We start from the raw sequence: 23,506 nt of genomic DNA on the forward strand, positions 1-23,506 counted from the left end.
GTTGTGACATGATACAATGTTGTGACATGATACAACGCTGTAACATGACAGAACGTTGTGACATGACAGAACGTTGTGACATGACACAACATTGTGACATGATACAACGTTATGACATGATACAACGTTGTGATATGATACAGTGTTGTGACATGATACAATGTTGTGACATGACACATCGTTGTGACATGACACAACGTTGTGACATGACACAACGTTATGACATGATACAATGTTGTGACATGATAGAACCCTTTGACATGACAGAACGTTGTGACATGACACAACGTTGTGATGTGATACACCGTTGTGACGTGACACAAAGTTGTGACATGATACAGTGTTGTGACGTGATACAACGTTGTGACATGATACAACATTGTGACATGACACATCGTTGTGACATGACACAACGTTGTGACATGACACAACGTTATGACATGATACAATGTTGTGACATGATAGAACCCTTTGACATGACAGAACGTTGTGACATGATACAATGTTGTGACATGATACAACGCTGTGACATGACAGAACGTTGTGACATGATACAATGTTGTGACATGATACAACGCTGTAACATGACAGAACGTTGTGACATGACAGAACGTTGTGACATGACACAACATTGTGACATGATACAACGTTATGACATGATACAACGTTGTGTCATGATACAATGCTGTGTCATGATACAATGTTGTGTCATGATACAATGTTGTGACATGATACAATGATGTGACATGATACAACGTTGTGTCATGATACAATGTTGTGACATGTTACAACGTTGTGACATGATACGTTATGACATGATACAATGTTGTTACATGATACAACGTTGTGACATGACACAACGTTGTGACACGATACAATGTTGTGACGTGACACAACGTTGTGACATGACACAACGTTGTGACATGATACAATGTTGTGACGTGACACAACGTTGTGACATTATACAATGTTGTGACATGATACAACGTTGTGACGTGACACAACGTTGTGACATGATACAATGTTGTGATGTGACACAACGTTGTGACATGACACAACGTTGTGACATGATACAACGTTGTGACGTGATACACCATTGTGACATGATACAACGTTATGACATGATACAACGTTATGACATGATACAATGTTATGACATGATACAATGTTGTGACATGATACAACGTTATGACATGATACAATGTTGTGACATGATACAACGTTGTGACATGATACAGTGTTGTGACATGATACAATGTTGTGACATGATACAACGTTGTGACATGATACAGTGTTGTGACATGATACAATGTTGTGTCATGATACAACGTTGTGACATGATACAGTGTTGTGACATGACACAACGTTGTGACATGACACAACGTTGTGACATGATACAACGTTGTGACATGATACAATGTTGTGACATGATACAGTGTTGTGACATGACACAACGTTGTGACATGACACAACGTTGTGACATGATACAACGTTGTGACATGACACAACATTGTGACATGATACAACGTAGTGACATGATACAATGTTGTGACATGATACAACGTTGTGACATGATACAGTGTTGTGACATGATACAATGTTGTGACATGATACAATGTTGTGACATGATACAATGTTGTGACATGATACAACGTTGTGACATGATACAATGTTGTGACATGATACAATGTTGTGACATGATACTGTGTTGTGACATGATACAACATTGTGACATTATACAATGTTGTGACATTATACAATGTTGTGACATGATAAAATGTTGTGACATGACACAACGTTGTGACATGATAGAATGTTGTGACATGATACAACGTTGTGACATGATACAGTACAATGTTGTGACATGATACAATGTTGTGACATGATACAACGCTGTGACATGACAGAACGTTGTGACTTGATACAATGTTGTGACATGATACAATGTTGTGACATGATACAATGTTGTGACATGATACAACATTGTGACATGATAAAACGTTGTGTCATGATAAAACATTGTGACATGATACAGTGTTGTGACATGACACAACATTGTGACGTGATACAACGTTGTGACATGATACAGTGTTGTGACATGATACAACATTGTGACATTATACAATGTTGTGACATTATACTATGCTGTGACATGATACAATGTTGTGACATAACACAACGATATGACATTATACTATGTTGTGACATGATACAATGTTGTGACATGACACAACGTTGTGACATGATACAATGTTGTGAGATGATACAGTCCAATGTTGTGACATGATACAACGTTGTGACATGATACAACGTTGTGACATGATACAACGTGACATGATACAACGTTGTGACATGATACAACGTTGTGTCATACAATGTTGTGACATGATACAACGTTGTGACATGATACAATGTTGTGACATGATACAACGTTGTGACATGATACACCGTTGTGACATGATACAACGTTGTTACATGATACAACATTGTGACATGATACAACGTTGTGACATGATACAACGTTGTGACATGATACAACGTTGTGTCATACAATGTTGTGACATGATACAATGTTGTGACATGATACAATGTTGTGACATGATACAACGTTGTGACATGATACAATGTTGTGACATGATACAACGCTGTGACATGACACAACATTGTGACATGATACAACGTTATGACATGATACAATGTTATGACATGATACAATGTTGTGACATGATACAACGTTATTACATGATACAATGTTGTGACATGATACAACGTTGTGACATGATACAACGTTGTGACATGATACAACGTTGTGACATGATACAATGCACACGCATAAACATATCAAATATAAAAGTGACAGTTTGGAGCCAAAGGCTGATTGTTGTCGTACAGAAGACATAAACATGTAGTCTACATGTTCATGTAAGGATTTAGGCTTCCTGGCCACCCACGCTACCTTGGCAACCGTTTCCTGGGCAACTCTTGTCAGGGGGCAAGTGAGACGGCGGTTGAAACGCTGATGTTGTTCCACCACTTTGTAGCGGAACACAGACTTGACTTAGAACTACTTTGTGTGTGCAAACCCACAAGGGGCATATGGCACAGACCTACAACAACAACAATCCTGACTTTGGAGCAATGTTCACGGACTCTAGTATTTGTCTCTCTATTAGATGCAACAGTTTTCCGTATTGGGACCATGATTTATGTCCTCACTTGTTCACACCTCCTCATATGGAAGCTACTTTTCCTTTTTCATGTCTCAAGAAGGGTAGAAACAAAAAAAATCCTGACTTTGGAGCAATGTTCACGGACTCTAGTATTTGTCTCTCAATTAGATGCAACAGTTTTCCGTATTGGGACCATGATTTATGTCCGAACTTGTCAACACCTCCTCATATGGAAGCTACTTTTCCTTGTTTATGTCTCAAAAAGGGTAGAAACAAAACAATCCTGACTTTGGAGCAATGTTCACGGACTCTAGTATTTGTCTCCCTATTAGATGCAACAGTTTTCAGTATTGGGACCATGATTTATGTCCTAACTTGTTCACACCTCCTCATATATAAGCTACTTTTCCCTGTTGATGTCTCAAGAAGGGTAGAAACGGAAAAAAAGCCTGACTTTGGAGCAATGTTCACGGACTCTAGTATTTGTCTCTCTATTAGATGCAATGTTATTCGGCCATGATTTATGTCCTAACTTGTCAACACCTCCTCATATGGAAGCTACTTTTCCTTGTTGATGTCTCAAGAAGGTTAAAAACGGGAAAAAAGCCTGACTTTGGAGCAATGTTCACGGACTCTAGTATTTGTCTCTCTATTAGATGCAATGTTATTCGGCCATGATTTATGTCCTCACTTGTTCACACCTCCTCATATGGAAGATGCTTTTCCTTTTTCATGTCTCAAGAAGGGTAGAAACAAAACATTCCTGACTTTGGAGCAATGTCCACGGACTCTAGTATTTGGCTTTCTATTAGATGCAACAGTTTGCTGTATCGGGACCATGATTTATGTCCTCACTTGTTCACACCTCCTCATATGGAAGATAATTTTCCTTCTTGATGTCTCAAGAAGGATAGAAACAAAAAAATCCTGACTTTGGAGCAATGTTCACGGACTCTAGTATTTGTCTCTCTATTAGATGCAATGTTATTCGGCCATGATTTATGTCCTCACTTGTTCACACCTCCTCATATGGAAGATGCTTTTCCTTTTTCATGTCTCAAGAAGGGTAGAAACAAAACATTCCTGACTTTGGAGCAATGTCCACGGACTCTAGTATTTGGCTTTCTATTAGATGCAACAGTTTGCTGTATCGGGACCATGATTTATGTCCTCACTTGTTCACACCTCCTCATATGGAAGATAATTTTCCTTCTTGATGTCTCAAGAAGGATAGAAACAAAAAAATCCTGACTTTGGAGCAATGTTCACGGACTCTAGTATTTGGCTTTCTATTAGATGCAACAGTTTGATGTATCGGGACAATGATTTATGTCCTCACTTGTTCACACCTCCTCATATGGAAGATAATTTTCCTTCTTGATGTCTCAAGAAGGATAGAAACAAAACAATCCTGACTTTGGAGCAATGTTCACGGACTCTAGTATTTTTTTCTCTATTAGATGCAACAGTTTTCCGTATTGGAACCATGATTTATGTCCTCACTTGTTCACACCTCCTCATATGGAAGCTACTTTTCCTTGTTGATGTCTCAAGAAGGATAGAAACAAAACAATCCTGACTTTGGAGCAATGTTCACGGACTCTAGTATTTGTCTCTCTATTAGATGCAACGGTTTTCCGTATTGGGACCATGTTTTATGTCCTAACTTGTTCACACCTCCTCATATGGAATCTACTTTTCCTTCTTCATGTCTCAAGAAGGGTAGAAACAAAAAAAATCCTGACTTTGGAGCAATGTTCACAGACTGCAGTATTTGGCTTTCTATTAGATGCAACAGCTTGCTGTATCGGGACCATGATTTATGTCCTAACTTGTCAACACCTCCTCATATGGAAGCTACTTTTCCCTGTTGATGTCTCAAGAAGGGTAGAAACGGGAAAAAAGCCTGACTTTGGAGCAATGTTCACGGACTCTAGTATTCGGCTCTTTATTAGATGCAATGGTTTTCCGTATTGGGACCATGATTTATGCCCTCACTCGTCAACACCTCCTCATATGAAAGGCACTTTTCCCTAATGATGTCTCAAGAAGGGTCGAAACAAAACATCCTGACTTTGGAGCGATGTTCACGGACTCTAGTATTTGGCTCTCTATTAGATGCAATGTTATTGGGACCGTGATTGTTCACACCTTCTCATATGGAAGATACTTTTCCTTGTTGATGTCTAAAGAAGGGTTGAAATACAAAAACACACACACACACACACACACCAGGGTTTCCCACACATTAATTTATTTGTGGCGGCTCGCCACGAAAGAATTACAGCCGCCACAAAAAAAATAAAAAATTAATTGAAATAAAATAAAATAAAAAAAACGTTGGGTTTTTTTCGGCTTTTGACTCGCTTGACCGCTCTTAAAAGCAATGGGACTCTGTCTGTGAATGGAGCTTGTAGTTACATATTATATAAATATGTAAATATTATATAAATATGTACATAAAGTGTTGTAAATATATTCCAACTCCACGTTCTTCTTGGTCATCGCCGCCAAAATGTTGCCAGTGTTATAATAAAAGTCGTAATATCACGCAACGCAAGTCAAAATTTTACAAGAAAGACGGAACATTTGTGAAATATGATAAGAGTTGGAATTTTACTCGACAGCAATTTTACAAGAAGAGCTTAAAATTTTGGCAACTTTATGAAAAGAGTCGTAGTTTTACTCGACAAAAGTCACAATTTTATACGAGAACTTTCAAATTGTGGCAAAATTATCATAATAATACAAATTTTACTTGGCAAAATTATGAGAAAAGTCATAATTTTTTCTGTAGAAGCTAACACTTTTCTATGCACATTAAATCAACAAAAAATCCCGACTTTGGAGCAATGTTCACGGACTCTAGTATTTGTTTCTCTATTAGATGCAACAGTTTTCTGTAATGGAACCATGATTTATGTCCTCACTTGTTCACACCTCCTCATATATAGTCACAATTTTATACGAGAACTTTCAAATTGTTGCAAAATTATCTTAATACAAATTTTATTTGGCAAAATTATGAGAAAAGTCATAATTTTACTGTAGAAGCTAATACTTTTCTATGCCCATTAAATCAACAAAAAATCCTGACTTTGGAGCAATGTTCACGGACTCTGGTATTTGCCTCTCTATTAAACGCAATGTTATTGGGACCATGATTTATGTCATCACAATTTGTTGGAATTTCACATGAAAAACTTAAAATTTTCGCAGTGTTATAATAAAAGTCGTAATGTCACGCAACGCAAGTCTAAATTTTACAAGAAAGACGGAACATTTGTGAAATATTATGACAAGAGTTGGAATTTTACTCGACATCAATTTTACAAGAAAAGCTTGAAATTTTGGCAACTTTATGAAATAGTCGTAGTTTTACTCGGCAAAAGTCACAATTTTATACGAAAACTTTCAAATTGTGGCAAAATTATCATAATAATACAAATTTTATTTGGCAAAATTATGAGAAAAGTCATAATTTTTCTGTAGAAGCTAACACATTTCTATGCACATTAAATCAACAAAAAATCCTGACTTTGGAGCAATGTTCACGGACTCTGGTATTTGCCTCTCTATTAGACGCAATGTTATTAGGACCATGATTTATGTCATCACAATTTGTTGGAATTTCACATGAAAAACTTAAAATTTTGCCAGTGTTATAATAAAAGTCGTAATATCACGCAACACAAGTCAAAATTTTACAAGAAAGACGGAACATTTGTGAAATATGATAAGAGTTGGAATTTTACTCGACAGCAATTTTACAAGAAGAGCTTAAAATTTTGGCAACTTTATGAAAAGAGTCGTAGTTTTACTCGACAAAAGTCACAATTTTATACGAGAACTTTCAATTTGTGGCAAAATAATCATAATAATAAGAATTTTACTTGGCAAAATTATGAGAAAAGTCATAATTTTACTGTAGAAGCTAACTGTTAATGGCCACTATAGTCTTAGTAGCATAGTGTACTTGCTCAAAATTAAAATTTTGCCAGTGTTATAATAAAAGTCGTAAAATTACGCAACACAAGTCAAAATTTTACAAGAAAAGTTTGACATTTTGGCAACTTTATGAAAAGAGTCGTAGTTTTACTCGATAAAAGTCACAATTTTATACGAGAACTTTCAAATTGTGGCAAAATGATCATAATAATACAAATTTTACTTGGCAAAATTATGAGAAAAGTGATAATTTTACTGTAGAAGCTAACTGCTAATGGCCACTATAGTCTTAGTAGCATAGTGTACTTGCTCAAAATTAAAATGTTGCCAGTGTTATAATAAAAGTCGTAATATTACGCAACACAAGTCAAAATTTTACAAGAAAAAAAGGAACATTTGTGAAATATGATAAGAGTTGGAATTTTACTCGACGGCAATTTTACAAGAAAAGCTCGAAATTTTGGCAACTTTATGAAAAGAGTCGTAGTTTTACTCGACAAAAGTCACAATTTTATACGAGAACTTTCAAATTGTGGCAAAATGATCATAATAATACAAATTTTACTTGGCAAAATTATGAGAAAAGTCATAATTTTACTGTAGAAGCTAATACTTTTCTATGCCCATTAAATCAACAAAAAATCCCGACTTTGGAGCAATGTTCACGGACTCTAGTATTTGTTTCTCTATTAGATGCAACAGTTTTCTGTAATGGAACCATGATTTATGTCCTCACTTGTTCACACCTCCTCATATATAGTCACAATTTTATACGAGAACTTTCAAATTGTTGCAAAATTATCTTAATACAAATTTTATTTGGCAAAATTATGAGAAAAGTCATAATTTTACTGTAGAAGCTAACACATTTCTATGCACATTAAATCAACAAAAAATCCTGACTTTGGAGCAATGTTCACGGACTCTGGTATTTGCCTCTCTATTAGACGCAATGTTATTGGGACCATGATTTATGTCATCACAATTTGTTGGAATTTCACATGAAAAACTTAAAATTTTCGCAGTGTTATAATAAAAGTCGTAATATCACGCAACGCAAGTCTAAATTTTACAAGAAAGACTGAACATTTGTGAAATATCATGACAAGAGTTGGAATTTTACTCGACAGCAATTTTACAAGAAAAGCTTGAAATTTTGGCAACTTTATGAAAAGAGTCGTAGTTTTACTCGGCAAAAGTCACAATTTTATACGAGAACTTTCAAATTGTGGCAAAATAATCATAATAATACAAATTTTACTTGGCAAAATTATGAGAAAAGTCATAATTTTACTGTAGAAGCTAACACTTTTCTATGCACATTAAATCAACAAAAAATCCTGACTTTGGAGCAATGTTCACGGACTCTGGTATTTGCCTCTCTATTAGACGCAATGTTATTAGGACCATGATTTATGTCATCACAATTTGTTGGAATTTCACATGAAAAACTTAAAATTTTGCCAGTGTTATAATAAAAGTCGTAAAATTACGCAACACAAGTCAAAATTTTACAAGAAAAGTTTGACATTTTGGCAACTTTATGAAAAGAGTCGTAGTTTTACTCGACAAAAGTCACAATTTTATACGAGAACTTTCAAATTGTGGCAAAATGATCATAATAATACAAATTTTACTTGGCAAAATTATGAGAAAAGTCATAATTTTACTGTAGAAGCTAACTGTTAATGGCCACTATAGTCTTAGTAGCATAGTGTACTTGTTCAAAATTAAAATTTTGCCAGTGTTATAATAAAAGTCGTAAAATTACGTAACACAAGTCAAAATTTTACAAGAAAAAAGGAACATTTGTGAAATATGATAAGAGTTGAAATTTTACTCGACAGCAATTTTACAAGAAAAGCTTGAAATTTTGGCAACTTTATGAAAAGAGTCGTAGTTTTACTCGACAAAAGTCACAATTTTATACGAGAACTTTCAAATTGTGGCAAAATTATCATAATACAAATTTTACTTGGCAAAATTATAAGAAAAGTGATAATTTTACTGTAGAAGCTAACTATTAATTGCCACTATAGTCTTAGTAGCGTAGTGTACTTGTTCAAAATTAAAATGTTGCCAGTGTTATAATAAAAGTCGTAAAATTACGCAACACAATTCAAAATTTTACAAGAAAGACGGAACATTTGTGAAATATGATAAGAGTTGGAATTTTGCTCGACAGCAATTTTACAAAAAAAGCTTGAAATTTTGGCAACTTTATGAAAAGAGTCGTAGTTTTACTCGACAAAAGTCACAATTTTATACGAGAACTTTCAAATTGTGGCAAAATGATCATAATAATACAAATTTTACTTGGCAAAATTATGAGAAAAGTCATAATTTTACTGTAGAAGCTAACACTTTTCTATGCCCATTAAATCAACAAAAAATCCTGACTTTGGAGCAATGTTCACGGACTCAGGTATTTGCCTCTCTATTAAACGCAATGTTATTAGGACCATGATTTATGTCATCACAATTTGTTGGAATTTCACATGAAAAACTTAAAATTTTGCCAGTGTTATAATAAAAGTCGTAATATCACGCAACGCAAGTCTAAATTTTACAAGAAAGACGGAACATTTGTGAAATATTATGACAAGAGTTGGAATTTTACTCAACAGCAATTTTACAAGAAGAGCTTGAAATTTTGGCAACTTTATGAAAAGAGTCGTAGTTTTACTCGACAAAAGTCACAATTTTATACGAGAACTTTCAAATTGTGGCAAAATGATCATAATAATACAAATTTTACTTGGCAAAAGTATGAGAAAAGTGATAATTTTACTGTAGAAGCTAACTGCTAATGGCCACTATAGTCTTAGTAGCATAGTGTACTTGTTCAAAATTAAAATGTTGCCAGTGTTATAATAAAAGTCGTAATGTCACGCAACACAAGTCAAAATTTTACAAGAAAAAAAGGAACATTTGTGAAATATGATAAGAGTTGGAATTTTACTCGACGGCAATTTTACAAGAAAAGCTCGAAATGTTGGCAACTTTATGAAAAGAGTCGTAGTTTTACTCGGCAAAAGTCACAATTTTATACGAGAACTTTCAAATTGTGGCAAAATGATCATAATAATACAAATTTTACTTGGCAAAATTATGAGAAAAGTCATAATTTTTCTGTAGAAGCTAACACTTTTCTATGCACATTAAATCAACAAAAAATCCCGACTTTGGAGCAATGTTCACGGACTGTAGTATTTGTTTCTCTATTAGATGCAACCGTTTTCTGTAATGGAACCATGATTTATGTCCTCACTTGTTCACACCTCCTCATATATAGTCACAATTTTATACGAGAACTTTCAAATTGTTGCAAAATTATCTTAATACAAATTTTATTTGGCAAAACTATGAGAAAAGTCATAATTTTACTGTAGAAGCTAATACTTTTCTATGCACATTAAATCAACAAAAAATCCCGACTTTGGAGCAATGTTCACGGACTCTGGTATTTGCCTCTCTATTAGACGCAATGTTATTAGGACCATGATTTATGTCATCACAATTTGTTGGAATTTCACATGAAAAACTTTAAATTTTGCCAGTGTTATAATAAAAGTCGTAATGTCACGCAACGCAAGTCAAAATTTTACAAGAAAGACGGAACATTTGTGAAATATGATAAGAGTTGGAATTTTACTCGACAGCAATTTTACAAGAAGAGCTTAAAATTTTGGCAACTTTATGAAATTAGTCGTAGTTTTACTCGGCAAAAGTCACAATTTTATACAAGAACTTTCAAATTGTTGCAAAATTATCTTAATACAAATTTTATTTGGCAAAACTATGAGAAAAGTCATAATTTTACTGTAGAAGCTAATACTTTTCTATGCCCATTAAATCAACAAAAAATCCCGACTTTGGAGCAATGTTCACGGACTCTAGTATTTGTTTCTCTATTAGATGCAACAGTTTTCTGTAATGGAACCATGATTTATGTCCTCACTTGTTCACACCTCCTCATATATAGTCACAATTTTATACGAGAACTTTCAAATTGTTGCAAAATTATCTTAATACAAATTTTATTTGGCAAAACTATGAGAAAAGTCATAATTTTACTGTAGAAGCTAACACTTTTCTATGCACATTAAATCAACAAAAAATCCTGACTTTGGAGCAATGTTCACGGACTCTGGTATTTGCCTCTCTATTAGACGCAATGTTATTAGGACCATGATTTATGTCATCACAATTTGTTGGAATTTCACATGAAAAACTTAAAATTTTGCCAGTATTATAATAAAAGTGGTAATATCACGCAACGCAAGTCTAAATTTTACAAGAAAGACGGAACATTTGTGAAATATTATGACAAGAGTTGGAATTTTACTCGACAGCAATTTTACAAGAAAAGCTTGAAATTTTGGCAACTTTATGAAAAGAGTCGTAGTTTTACTCGGCAAAAGTCACAATTTTATACAAGAACTTTCAAATAGTGGCAAAATAATCATAATAATACAAATTTTACTTGGCAAAATCATGAGAAAAGTCATAATTTTACTGTAGAAGCTAACTGTTAATGGCCACTATAGTCTTAGTAGCATAGTGTACTTGCTCAAAATTAAAATTTTGCCAGTGTTATAATAAAAGTCGTAAAATTACGCAACACAAGTCAAAATTTTACAAGAAAAGTTTGACATTTTGGCAACTTTATGAAAAGAGTCGTAGTTTTACTCGATAAAAGTCACAATTTTATACGAGAACTTTCAAATTGTGGCAAAATGATCATAATAATACAAATTTTACTTGGCAAAATTATGAGAAAAGTCATAATTTTACTGTAGAAGCTAACTGTTAATGGCCACTATAGCTTTAGTAGCATAGTGTACTTGTTCAAAATTAAAATTTTGCCAGTGTTATAATAAAAGTCGTAAAATTACGTAACACAAGTCAAAATTTTACAAGAAAAAAGGAACATTTGTGAAATATGATAAGAGTTGGAATTTTACTCCACAGCAATTTTACAAGAAAAGCTTGAAATTTTGGCAACTTTATGAAAAGAGTCGTAGTTTTACTCGACAAAAGTCACAATTTTATACGAGAACTTTCAAATTGTGGCAAAATTATCATAATACAAATTTTACTTGGCAAAATTATAAGAAAAGTGATAATTTTACTGTAGAAGCTAACTATTAATTGCCACTATAGTCTTAGTAGCGTAGTGTACTTGTTCAAAATTAAAATTTTGCCAGTGTTATAATAAAAGTCGTAAAATTACGCAACACAATTCAAAATTTTACAAGAAAGACGGAACATTTGTGAAATATGATAAGAGTTGGAATTTTGCTCGACAGCAATTTTACAAGAAAAGCTTGAAATTTTGGCAACTTTATGAAAATAGTCGTAGTTTTACTCGGCAAAAGTCACAATTTTATACGAGAACTTTCAAATTGTGGCAAAATGATCATAATAATACAAATTTTACTTGGCAAAATTATGAGAAAAGTCATAATTTTACTGTAGAAGCTAATACTTTTCTATGCCCATTAAATCAACAAAAAATCCTGACTTTGGAGCAATGTTCACGGACTCAGGTATTTGCCTCTCTATTAAACGCAATGTTATTGGGACCATGATTTATGTCATCACAATTTGTTGGAATTTCACATGAAAAACTTAAAATTTTGCCAGTGTTATAATAAAAGTTGTAATATCACGCAACGCAAGTCAAAATTTTACAAGAAAGACGGAACATTTGTGAAATATGATAAGAGTTGGAATTTTACTCGACAGCAATTTTACAAGAAGAGCTTAAAATTTTGGCAACTTTATGAAAATAGTCGTAGTTTTACTCGGCAAAAGTCACAATTTTATACGAGAACTTTCAAATTGTGGCAAAATGATCATAATAATACAAATTTTACTTGGCAAAATTATGAGAAAAGTCATAATTTTACTGTAGAAGCTAATACTTTTCTATGCACATTAAATCAACAAAAAATCCCGACTTTGGAGCAATGTTCACGGACTCTAGTATTTGTTTCTCTATTAGATGCAACAGTTTTCTGTAATGGAACCATGATTTATGTCCTCACTTGTTCACACCTCCTCATATATAGTCACAATTTTATACGAGAACTTTCAAATTGTTGCAAAATTATCTTAATACAAATTTTATTTGGCAAAATTATGAGAAAAGTCATAATTTTTTCTGTAGAAGCTAACACTTTTCTATGCACATTAAATCAACAAAAAATCCCGACTTTGGAGCAATGTTCACGGACTCTGGTATTTGCCTCTCTATTAGACGCAATGTTATTAGGACCATGATTTATGTCATCACAATTTGTTGGAATTTCACATGAAAAACTTAAAATTTTCGCAGTGTTAGAATAAAAGTCGTAATGTCACGCAACGCAAGTCTAAATTTTACAAGAAAGACGGAACATTTTTGAAATATTATGACAAGAGTTGGAATTTTGCTCGACAGCAATTTTACAAGAAGAGCTTGAAATTTTGGCGACTTTATGAAAAGAGTCGTAGTTTTACTCGACAAAAGTCACAATTTTATACGAGAACTTTCAAATTGTGGCAAAATAATCATAATAATACAAATTTTACTTGGCAAAATTATGAGAAAAGTCATAATTTTACTGTAGAAGCTAATACTTTTCTATGCCCATTAAATCAACAAAAAATCCCGACTTTGGAGCAATGTTCACGGACTCTAGTATTTGTTTCTCTATTAGATGCAACAGTTTTCTGTAATGGAACCATGATTTATGTCCTCACTTGTTCACACCTCCTCATATATAGTCACAATTTTATACGAGAACTTTCAAATTGTTGCAAAATTATCTTAATACAAATTTTATTTGGCAAAATTATGAGAAAAGTCATAATTTTACTGTAGAAGCTAACACATTTCTATGCACATTAAATCAACAAAAAATCCTGACTTTGGAGCAATGTTCACGGACTCTGGTATTTGCCTCTCTATTAGACGCAATGTTATTAGGACCATGATTTATGTCATCACAATTTGTTGGAATTTCACATGAAAAACTTAAAATTTTCGCAGTGTTATAATAAAAGTGGTAATATCACGCAACGCAAGTCAAAATTTTACAAGAAAGACGGAACATTTTTGAAATATTATGACAAGAGTTGGAATTTTGCTCGACAGCAATTTTACAAAAAAAGCTTGAAATTTTGGCAACTTTATGAAAAGAGTTGTAGTTTTACTCGACAAAAGTCACAATTTTATACGAAAACTTTCAAATTGTGGCAAAATTATCATAATAATACAAATTTTATTCGGCAAAATTATGAGAAAAGTCATAATTTTACTGTAGAAGCTAACACATTTCTATGCACATTAAATCAACAAAAAATCCTGACTTTGGAGCAATGTTCACGGACTCTGGTATTTGCTTCTCTATTAGACGCAATGTTATTAGGACCATGATTTATGTCATCACAATTTGTTGGAATTTCACATGAAAAACTTAAAATTTTGCCAGTGTTATAATAAAAGTCGTAAAATTACGCAACACAAGTCAAAATTTTACAAGAAAAAAAGGAACATTTGTGAAATATTATGACAAGAGTTGGAATTTTACTCGACGGCAATTTTACAAGAAAAGCTTGAAATGTTGGCAACTTTATGAAAAGAGTCGTAGTTTTACTCGACAAAAGTCACAATTTTATACGAGAACTTTCAAATTGTGGCAAAATGATCATAATAATACAAATTTTACTTTGGCAAAATTATAAGAAAAGTGATAATTTTACTGTAGAAGCTAACTGTTAATGGCCACTATAGTCTTAGTAGCATAGTGTACTTGTTCCAAATTAAAATTTTGCCAGTTATAATAAAACTCATAAAATTACGCAACACAAGTCAAAATTTTACAAGAAAAAAGGAACATTTGTGAAATATGATAAGAGTTGGAATTTTGCTCGACAGCAATTTTACAAAAAAAGCTTGAAATTTTGGCAACTTTATGAAAAGAGTTGTAGTTTTACTCGACAAAAGTCACAATTTTATACGAGAACTTTCCAATTGTGGCAAAATGATCATAATAATACAAATTTTACTTGGCAAAATTATGAGAAAAGTCCTCATTTTACTGTAGAAGCTAATACTTTTCTATGCCCATTAAATCAACAAAAAATCCTGACTTTGGAGCAATGTTCACGGACTCTGGTATTTGCCTCTCTATTAAACGCAATGTTATTGGGACCATGATTTATGTCATCACAATTTGTTGGAATTTCACTTGAAAAACTTAAAATTTTGCCAGTGTTATAATAAAAGTCGTAATATCACGCAACACAAGTCAAAATTTTACAAGAAAGACGGAACATTTGTGAAATATGATAAGAGTTGGAATTTTACTCGACAGCAATTTTACAAGAAGAGCTTAAAATTTTGGCAACTTTATGAAAATAGTCGTAGTTTTACTCGGCAAAAGTCACAATTTTATACGAGAACTTTCAAATTGTGGCAAAATGATCATAATAATACAAATTTTACTTGGCAAAATTATGAGAAAAGTCATAATTTTACTGTAGAAGCTAATACTTTTCTATGCCCATTAAATCAACAAAAAATCCTGACTTTGGAGCAATGTTCACGGACTCAGGTATTTGCCTCTCTATTAAACGCAATGTTATTGGGACCATGATTTATGTCATCACAATTTGTTGGAATTTCACATGAAAAACTTAAAATTTTCGCAGTGTTATAATAAAAGTCGTAATATCACGCAACGCAAGTCTAAATTTTACAAGAAAGACGGAACATTTGTGAAATATTATGACAAGAGTTGGAATTTTACTCGACAGCAATTTTACAAGAAAAGCTTGAAATTTTGGCAACTTTATGAAAAGAGTCGTAGTTTTACTCGACAAAAGTCACAATTTTATACGAGAACTTTCAAATTGTAGCAAAATTATCATAATACAAATTTTACTTGGCAAAATTATAAGAAAAGTGATAATTTTACTGTAGAAGCTAACTGTTAATGGCCACTATAGTCTTAGTAGCATAGTGTACTTGTTCAAAATTAAAATTTGGGCAGTGTTATAATAAAACTCATAAAATTACGCAACACAAGTCAGAATTTTACAAGAAAAAAGGAACATTTGTGAAATATGATAAGAGTTGGAATTTTGCCCGACAGCAATTTTACAAGAAAAGCTTGAAATTTTGGCAACTTTATGAAAAGAGTCATAGTTTTACTCGACAAAAGTCACAATTTTATAAGAGAACTTTCAATAAAACAAATTTTACTCGGCAAAAAACCTTTTAACTATCATTTTCAATCCACTTTGTTTGAATTGTTTTACTCCACCTCTATTTTGTACTGCATTTTATGATTTTATTTTATAAATAACATTAATTTACTTGCTTCCTTCCACACCCAATGTAGCCTCTCCTGCTCTCTGCTGACATCCAGTGGCCACACGCTGAACTGCACGCACAATCCCTATAATAAGCCAAACTGCACATGCACCATTAACAATATATTTTGACCTTCCACATTTAAAACGTCGTTGTTTTTTGTGTGTTTTTTCACTCATCCTTTGCCTTGTTGTCGGATTAAAGGATGTTTCCGTGCCCGTGAAGACAAATGTGGGGTTGCATAACCACGCCTTACGTAATCGCGTGTGGTGTTACGTAACAACTTGCCTGTGGGTCGGAGAGGTCACGACCTGTCCCACACTACCTTTTTTTTTTTTTTTTTAAAGTGCCCATTCCATCACTTTTCATCCTTTTTTCCGATTTCACTTTCTCTCCGGGAGTCTTTTGGCGAGGAACGTTGTGGTCCTGATGCGAGCGTTGACCAGGCCTAACTGGCTCTCCCTCTCTCCCCCTCTCCGTCCACGCAGGCAGCAGCAGGAGCTGCAGAGGCAGAAGGAGGCGGAGCGAGAGTCGCAGGAGCGGCAGGAGCGGGAGGCTCGAGCGGAGACGGAGCGACTGGAGCGTGAGAGGATGGAGGTGGAGAGGGAGAAGGTGGAGATGGAGCGAGAGAGGGAGAAGGTGGAGAGGGAGCGTCAGGAGCAGGAGCAGCTGGACAGAGAGAAGCAGGACTGGGAGAGAGGGAGGCGAGTCTCCAATGCTGGTGAGTGACCAACCTTCTTAAAGGCCGACTGAAATTAAATTTTCTTATTTAAACGGGGACAGCAGGTCCGTTTTATGTGTCATACTTGATCATTTCGCCATATTTTTGCTGAAAGGATTTAGTAGAGAACATCGACGTTAAAGTTCGCAACTTTTGGTCGCGGAAGTAGCAGGCGATGCGCGCGTGACGTCACGGGTTGTGGAGCTCCTCACATCCTCACATTGTTTGCAATCGTGGCCACCAGCAGCTAGACCGATTCAGACCAAAAAAGCGACAATTTGATGAAAGATTCGTGGATGAGGAAAGTTAGAGTGAAGCACTAATAAAAAAGAAAAGGCGACGGCTCCGGTGGGAGAGTTTCAGATGTGATTAAAGCTGCAAGCAGCGATGGACGGGACCGACTTTTGCTGGTGTTACCCGTTCAACATATCTTTACCTCCATGTTACTTACCTTCCCTGCATCCTGGGCTCACACTGGTGCTTCTTTCTGTCACCCATACACGCTGGTGCTTCCTGCCATCACCCAGACAATATATCTTTACCTGCACATGTATCCTGGAGTCAAACTCGTGCCTCCTTCTTTCACCCAGTCAATATATCTTTCAATCAATCAATCAATGTTTACTTATATAGCCCTAAATCACTAGTGTCTCAAAGGGCTGCACAAACCACTACGACATCCTCGGTAGGCCCACATAAGGGCAAGGGAAAACTCACACCCAGTGGGACGTCGGTGACAATGATGACTATGAGAACCTTGGAGAGGAGGAAAGCAATGGATATCGAGCGGGTCTAACATGATACTGTGAAAGTTCAATCCATAATGGATCCAACACAGTCGCAAGAGTCCAGTCCAAAGCGGATCCAACACAGCAGTGAGAGTCCCGTTTACCCGCACAGTTACCTACCTTTTGTTTTGAAGGGGTTTTTGCCAACTTGTTGTGGATTTTTGCTGAAGGAGGTCATTGTATGAAATGTAGGTCTAAGTGAGACCTACATAGAGGTTTTTGTTTCATGTCTCTACGACATTCCTAACGGAAGTTACAAGCGGTTTTGTCTGTGTTTTCTTCCTAGGAGCAGTTTTGTCTGTGTTTTATTCCTAGGGGGCGCTAGAGCACAATTTTGAGTTTTGGGGTTTGGTTTTTATATTAGATTGCAATTTTTACCAGTCCTGATGTGTGTGTGCAATTTTGTGGGTTTTGAAGCATTTTAAGGGGGTCAAATTACAGCTCAAAGAGGCAAAAATGACATTTTTTAGGAAACTTTTGTTTTGAAGGGGTTTTTGCCAACTTCTTGTTAATTTTTGCTGAAGGAGGTCAGTGTATGAAATTTAGGTCTAAGTCAGACCTACATAGAGGTTTTTGTTTCATGTCTCTACGACATTCTTAACGGAAGTTACAAGCAGTTTTGTCTGTGTTTTTTCCTAGGGGGCGCTAAGCGCAATTTTGAGTTTTGGGTTTTGGTTTTTTGATTAGATCCCAATTTTCCCCAGTCCTGATGTGTGTCTTAAATTTGGTGAGTTTTGAAGCATGTTAAGGGGGTCAAATTACAGCTCAAAGAGGCGGTGATATAATAATAATAAAACCTTACATATACTTCTACCACTTATCCAGGCTTGGGTCGCGGGGGCAGCAGCCAAAGCGGTCCCGTCCATCGCTGCTTGTAGCTTTTAATTCTACTTTTTTCTCCCCATTGGAACGACAATAAAAATAAAAAAAATTCCATCTGACACAACAACAAAAAAAACACAAATAAAACAGTGCGGTGGTGGAATCCAGGTTAATTACCGTCATGCTTTTATTTTGGCGCTTACTTTACACTGAACAGGAAGTGGGACAATCAATGGTGAGGGGTCAAATGCGGAGAATATTTTTGTGTGTGTGTGGAAAAAAAACAAAATAAACTTTGATAAATAAAATGGATAATAGATTTTTTTTTTTTTTTTAATTGCATTCACATGGAAGTGTGAAACAACATCCAGCTAGAACAGGGGTGTCCAAACTTTTTCCACAGAGGGCCACACACGGAAAAATGTAAGCATGCGGGGTTATTTTGATATTTTTCATTTTCAAACCATAACAAAATATATGGATTTTTTTTTTTTTTTAATCCTTAGGGCTCCTGGGGAGCATAGAGGGTCTCAGTCAATAAAATGTTCAAATAAATCACTATATCAACTTGAGGTTGATATAAAGTAAAACAAATAAGGTTTTATACCTTTTCTGTCAAAGACAACTTAGTTTTTTTTATAGTAAAACTGAAATATGCAGTATTTAGACTTTATTGTTTCCTTCAAGAGAGTTCCTTTATTTAGCAATTAAAGCCCTCAAAGATCAATAATGCAGGACAACATTGATTTGAATTATTTCATATTTTTGAGTAATCAAAGTGAAAAGTTCAATAAAATCCTACTAAATATATTTGAGATCCGAAAGGTTCCCAACTCATAAAGTGATACATTTTTATTATTTATTTTTTTTAACTTTTAACACATAAAATTTCAAGATCAACTTCCGATATATCTGTTGATTTTAAGTTTGAACTATTGTTTTCTTTATTTCTGTGCTTTTTTGTTCAAACTTTGATGTTTTTTATATGGCAACCCCACAACATATGCAATATTTTTTCCACATAAATCCATCCATTCATCCATTTTCTACCGCTTATTCCCTTTTGGGGTCGCGGGGGGCGCTGGCGCCTATCTCAGCTACAATCGGGCGGAAGGCGGGGTACACCCTGGACAAGTCGCCACCTCATCGCAGGGTCAATACAGATAGACAGACAACATTATTAAGTGATACATTTTTATTTTTATTTTTTTTTTACTTTTAACACTTAAATTTCAAGATCGACTTCCGATATATCTGTGGATTTTAAGTTTGAACTATTGTTTTCTTTGTTTTTGTGCTCTTTTGTCCAAACTTTGATGTTTTTATATGGCAACCCCACAACATATGCAATATTTTTTCCACATAAATCCATCCATCCATCCATTTTCTACCGCTTATTCCCTTTTGGGGTCGCGGGGGGCGCCGGCGCCTATCTCAGCTACAATCGGGCGGAAGGCGGGGTACACCCTGGACAAGTCGCCACCTCATCGCAGGGCCAACACAGACAGACAGACAACATTATTAAGTGATACATTTTTATTAGTATTTTTTTTTTACTTTAAACACATAAAATTTCAAGATCGACTTCCGATATATCTGTGGATTTGAAGTTTGAACTATTGTTTTCTTTATTTTTGTTCTCTTTTGTCCAAACTTTGATGTTTTTATATGGCAACCCCACAACATATGCAATATTTTTTTCCACATAAAACATTTTAAAGTGATCATTTTTAGGTAATAGTTCAGATTTTTTTGTCCTTTTTTTTGTTTTGTTTTTTAGCAATGGAAAAAAAAAAGAAAATAAAGACAAAAGGAACAAAATAGCAGCTTTGTATCAACATTGCCACTTTTTCTCTCTAGATTTTACCTCATTCCACTTTTTTTAAAATGTTTTTATTTTTTATTTTTGCAACACTTTTAATTTTGCAATTTTTGCAGAACGATTAGCTGCGGGCCGCAAATGTCCCCCGGGCATGAACTATTGTTTTCTTTATTTTTGTGCTTTTTTGTCCAAACTTTGATGTTTTTTATATGGCAACCCCACAACATATGCAATATTTTTTTCCACATAAAACATTTTAAAGTGATCATTTTTAGGTAATAGTTCAGATTTTTTTGTCCTTTTTTTTTGTTATGTTTTTTAGCAATGGAAAAAAAAAAGAAAATAAAGACAAAAGGAACAAAATAGCAGCTTTGTGTCAACATTGCCACTTTTTCTCTCTAGATTTTACCTCATTCCATTTTTTTAAAATGTTTTTATTTTTTATTTTTGCAACACTTTTAATTTTGCAATTTTTGCAGAACGATTAGCTGCGGGCCGCAAATGTCCCCCGGGCATGAACTAGTGTTTTTTTTATTTTTGTGCTCTTTGGTCCAAACTTTGATGTTTTTTATATGGCAACCCCACAACATATGCAATATTTTTTTCCACATAAAACATTTTAAAGTGATAATTTTTAAGTAATAATTCCGATTTTTTTGTCCTTTTTTTTTTTTGTTTTTTTTTTTTGAGCAAAGGAAAAAAAAGAAAATAAAGACAAAAGGAACAAAATAGCAGCTTTGTGACAACATTGCCACTTTTTCTCTCTAGATTTCACCTCATTCCACTTTTTTTTAAAATATTTTTATTTTATTTTTTTTGCAATACTATCAATTTTGCAATTTTTGCAGAACCGGTAAACGATTACCTGCGGTCTGCAAAAGTCCACCGGGCCGCACTTTGGACACCCCTGAGCTAGAATGTTCCAAAATGATGTTTCCCAGTATTTTGCAATAAAACAATGCAGACACTTAACACGATTTCAAGCCTACGACATCATCAGGACATGTAGATATCACCTGGTAGAACCTCAGGTTGGAACCGGCAACCTCAACCCCGGGTGGTCAGTCCTGTATGGCGCCACAAAGAGATAGGGATCACTATTTAGCAGCGGGTCGGAAGGGACGGGCCACGCTTCAGCGCCGCGTTCTGCACATTAGAATGTGCACGCATGACCAGGTTCTGCCGTGTTACTCACAGGCTAAAAATACATCGTGATGGGGAACGCTGCCGAGACCCTCGGGGGTGGGGGGGGGGGGGGGCGTTCCGTTTTTTTGAAGTATGACAGCGTGCGCGTTGCTCTTTTTCCAGTTGCCTTTGATGACCTCCACCTTTCGTAACGGGACGGCAAAACCAGAAAGACTCCGAAATGTTCCCCACAAAAGTCAGAATGCGGACTTGTCGTTTTATTTCATGGGGTGGCTACGCCGCGTACCATGTGACCATGTGACCATGTGACCATGTGACCATGTGACCATGTGACCAGGTGACCATGTGACCATGTGACCATGTGACCATGTGGAGACAAACCTGACACCCTAATATTTCGGACTATAAGGCGCACTTAAAATCCTTTCGTTTTCTCGAAAACCCGAAGGTGCGCCTCGTAGCCGAATGTACGGGAAAATTCTGGTTGTGCTTACCGACCTCGAAGCAATTTTATTTGGTACATGGTGTAATGATAAGTGTGACCAGAAGATGGCAGTCGCACATAAGAGATATGTGTAGACTGCAATGTGATGGCAGTCAAACATAAGAGATACATGTGGACTGCAATATAAGGGGAGTCACACATAAAAGATATGTGTAAACTGCAATATGATGGCAGTCACGCATAAGAGATACGTGTCGACTGCTAGATGATGGCAGTCACACATAAGAGATACATGTAGACTGCAATATGATGGCAGTCACACATAAGAGATACGTGTAGACTGCAATATGATGGCAGTCACACATAAGAGATACGTGTAGACTGCAGTATGATGGCAGTCACACGTAAGAAATAAATGTAGACTGCAGTATGATGGCAGTCACACATAAGAGATACGTGTAGACTGCAATGTGATGGCAGTCACACATAAGAGATACGTGTAGACTGCAATGTGATGGCAGTCACACATAAGAGATACATGTAGACTGCAATATGATGGCAGTCACACGTAAGAAATAAATGTAGACTGCAGTATGATGGCAGTCACACATAAGAGATACGTGTAGACTGCAATGTGATGGCAGTCACACATAAGAGATACGTGTAGACTGCAATATGATGGCAGTCACACATAAGCGATACGTGTAGACTGCAATATGATGGCAGTCACACATAAGAGACACGTGTAGAATGCAATATGATGGCAGTCACACGTAAGAAATAAATGTAGACTGCAGTATGATGGCAGTCACACATAAGAGATACGTGTAGACTGCAATGTGATGGCAGTCACACATAAGAGATACGTGTAGACTGCAATGTGATGGCAGTCACACATAAGAGATACATGTAGACTGCAATATGATGGCAGTCACACGTAAGAAATAAATGTAGACTGCAGTATGATGGCAGTCACACATAAGAGATACGTGTAGACTGCAATGTGATGGCAGTCACACATAAGAGATACGTGTAGACTGCAATATGATGGCAGTCACACATAAGCGATACGTGTAGACTGCAATATGATGGCAGTCACACATAAGAGACACGTGTAGAATGCAATATGATGGCAGTCACACGTAAGAAATAAATGTAGACTGCAGTATGATGGCAGTCACACATAAGAGATACGTGTAGACTGCAATGTGATGGCAGTCACACATAAGAGATACATGTAGACTACATTGTGATGGCAGTCGCCTGCAATGTGATGG

General features: G+C 35.2%; 1 protein-coding gene across 4 annotated transcripts in view; it reads left to right on the plus strand.

Moving 5' to 3' along the window:
- The window catches only part of enah (ENAH actin regulator), a 152,449-nt gene that overhangs the window by 107,786 nt on the left and 21,157 nt on the right, over positions 1 to 23,506 (plus strand). For all 4 annotated transcript variants that reach the window (XM_061894129.1, XM_061894128.1, XM_061894127.1 and 1 more), the window contains exon 5: positions 16,974 to 17,206. In XM_061894129.1, coding sequence (XP_061750113.1) covers positions 16,974 to 17,206 — 233 coding nt within the window. The remainder of the gene's footprint in view (positions 1 to 16,973; positions 17,207 to 23,506) is intronic.

This window comes from Nerophis ophidion, linkage group LG03, assembly GCF_033978795.1.
Source record: "Nerophis ophidion isolate RoL-2023_Sa linkage group LG03, RoL_Noph_v1.0, whole genome shotgun sequence".
NCBI lineage: Eukaryota > Metazoa > Chordata > Actinopteri > Syngnathiformes > Syngnathidae > Nerophis > Nerophis ophidion.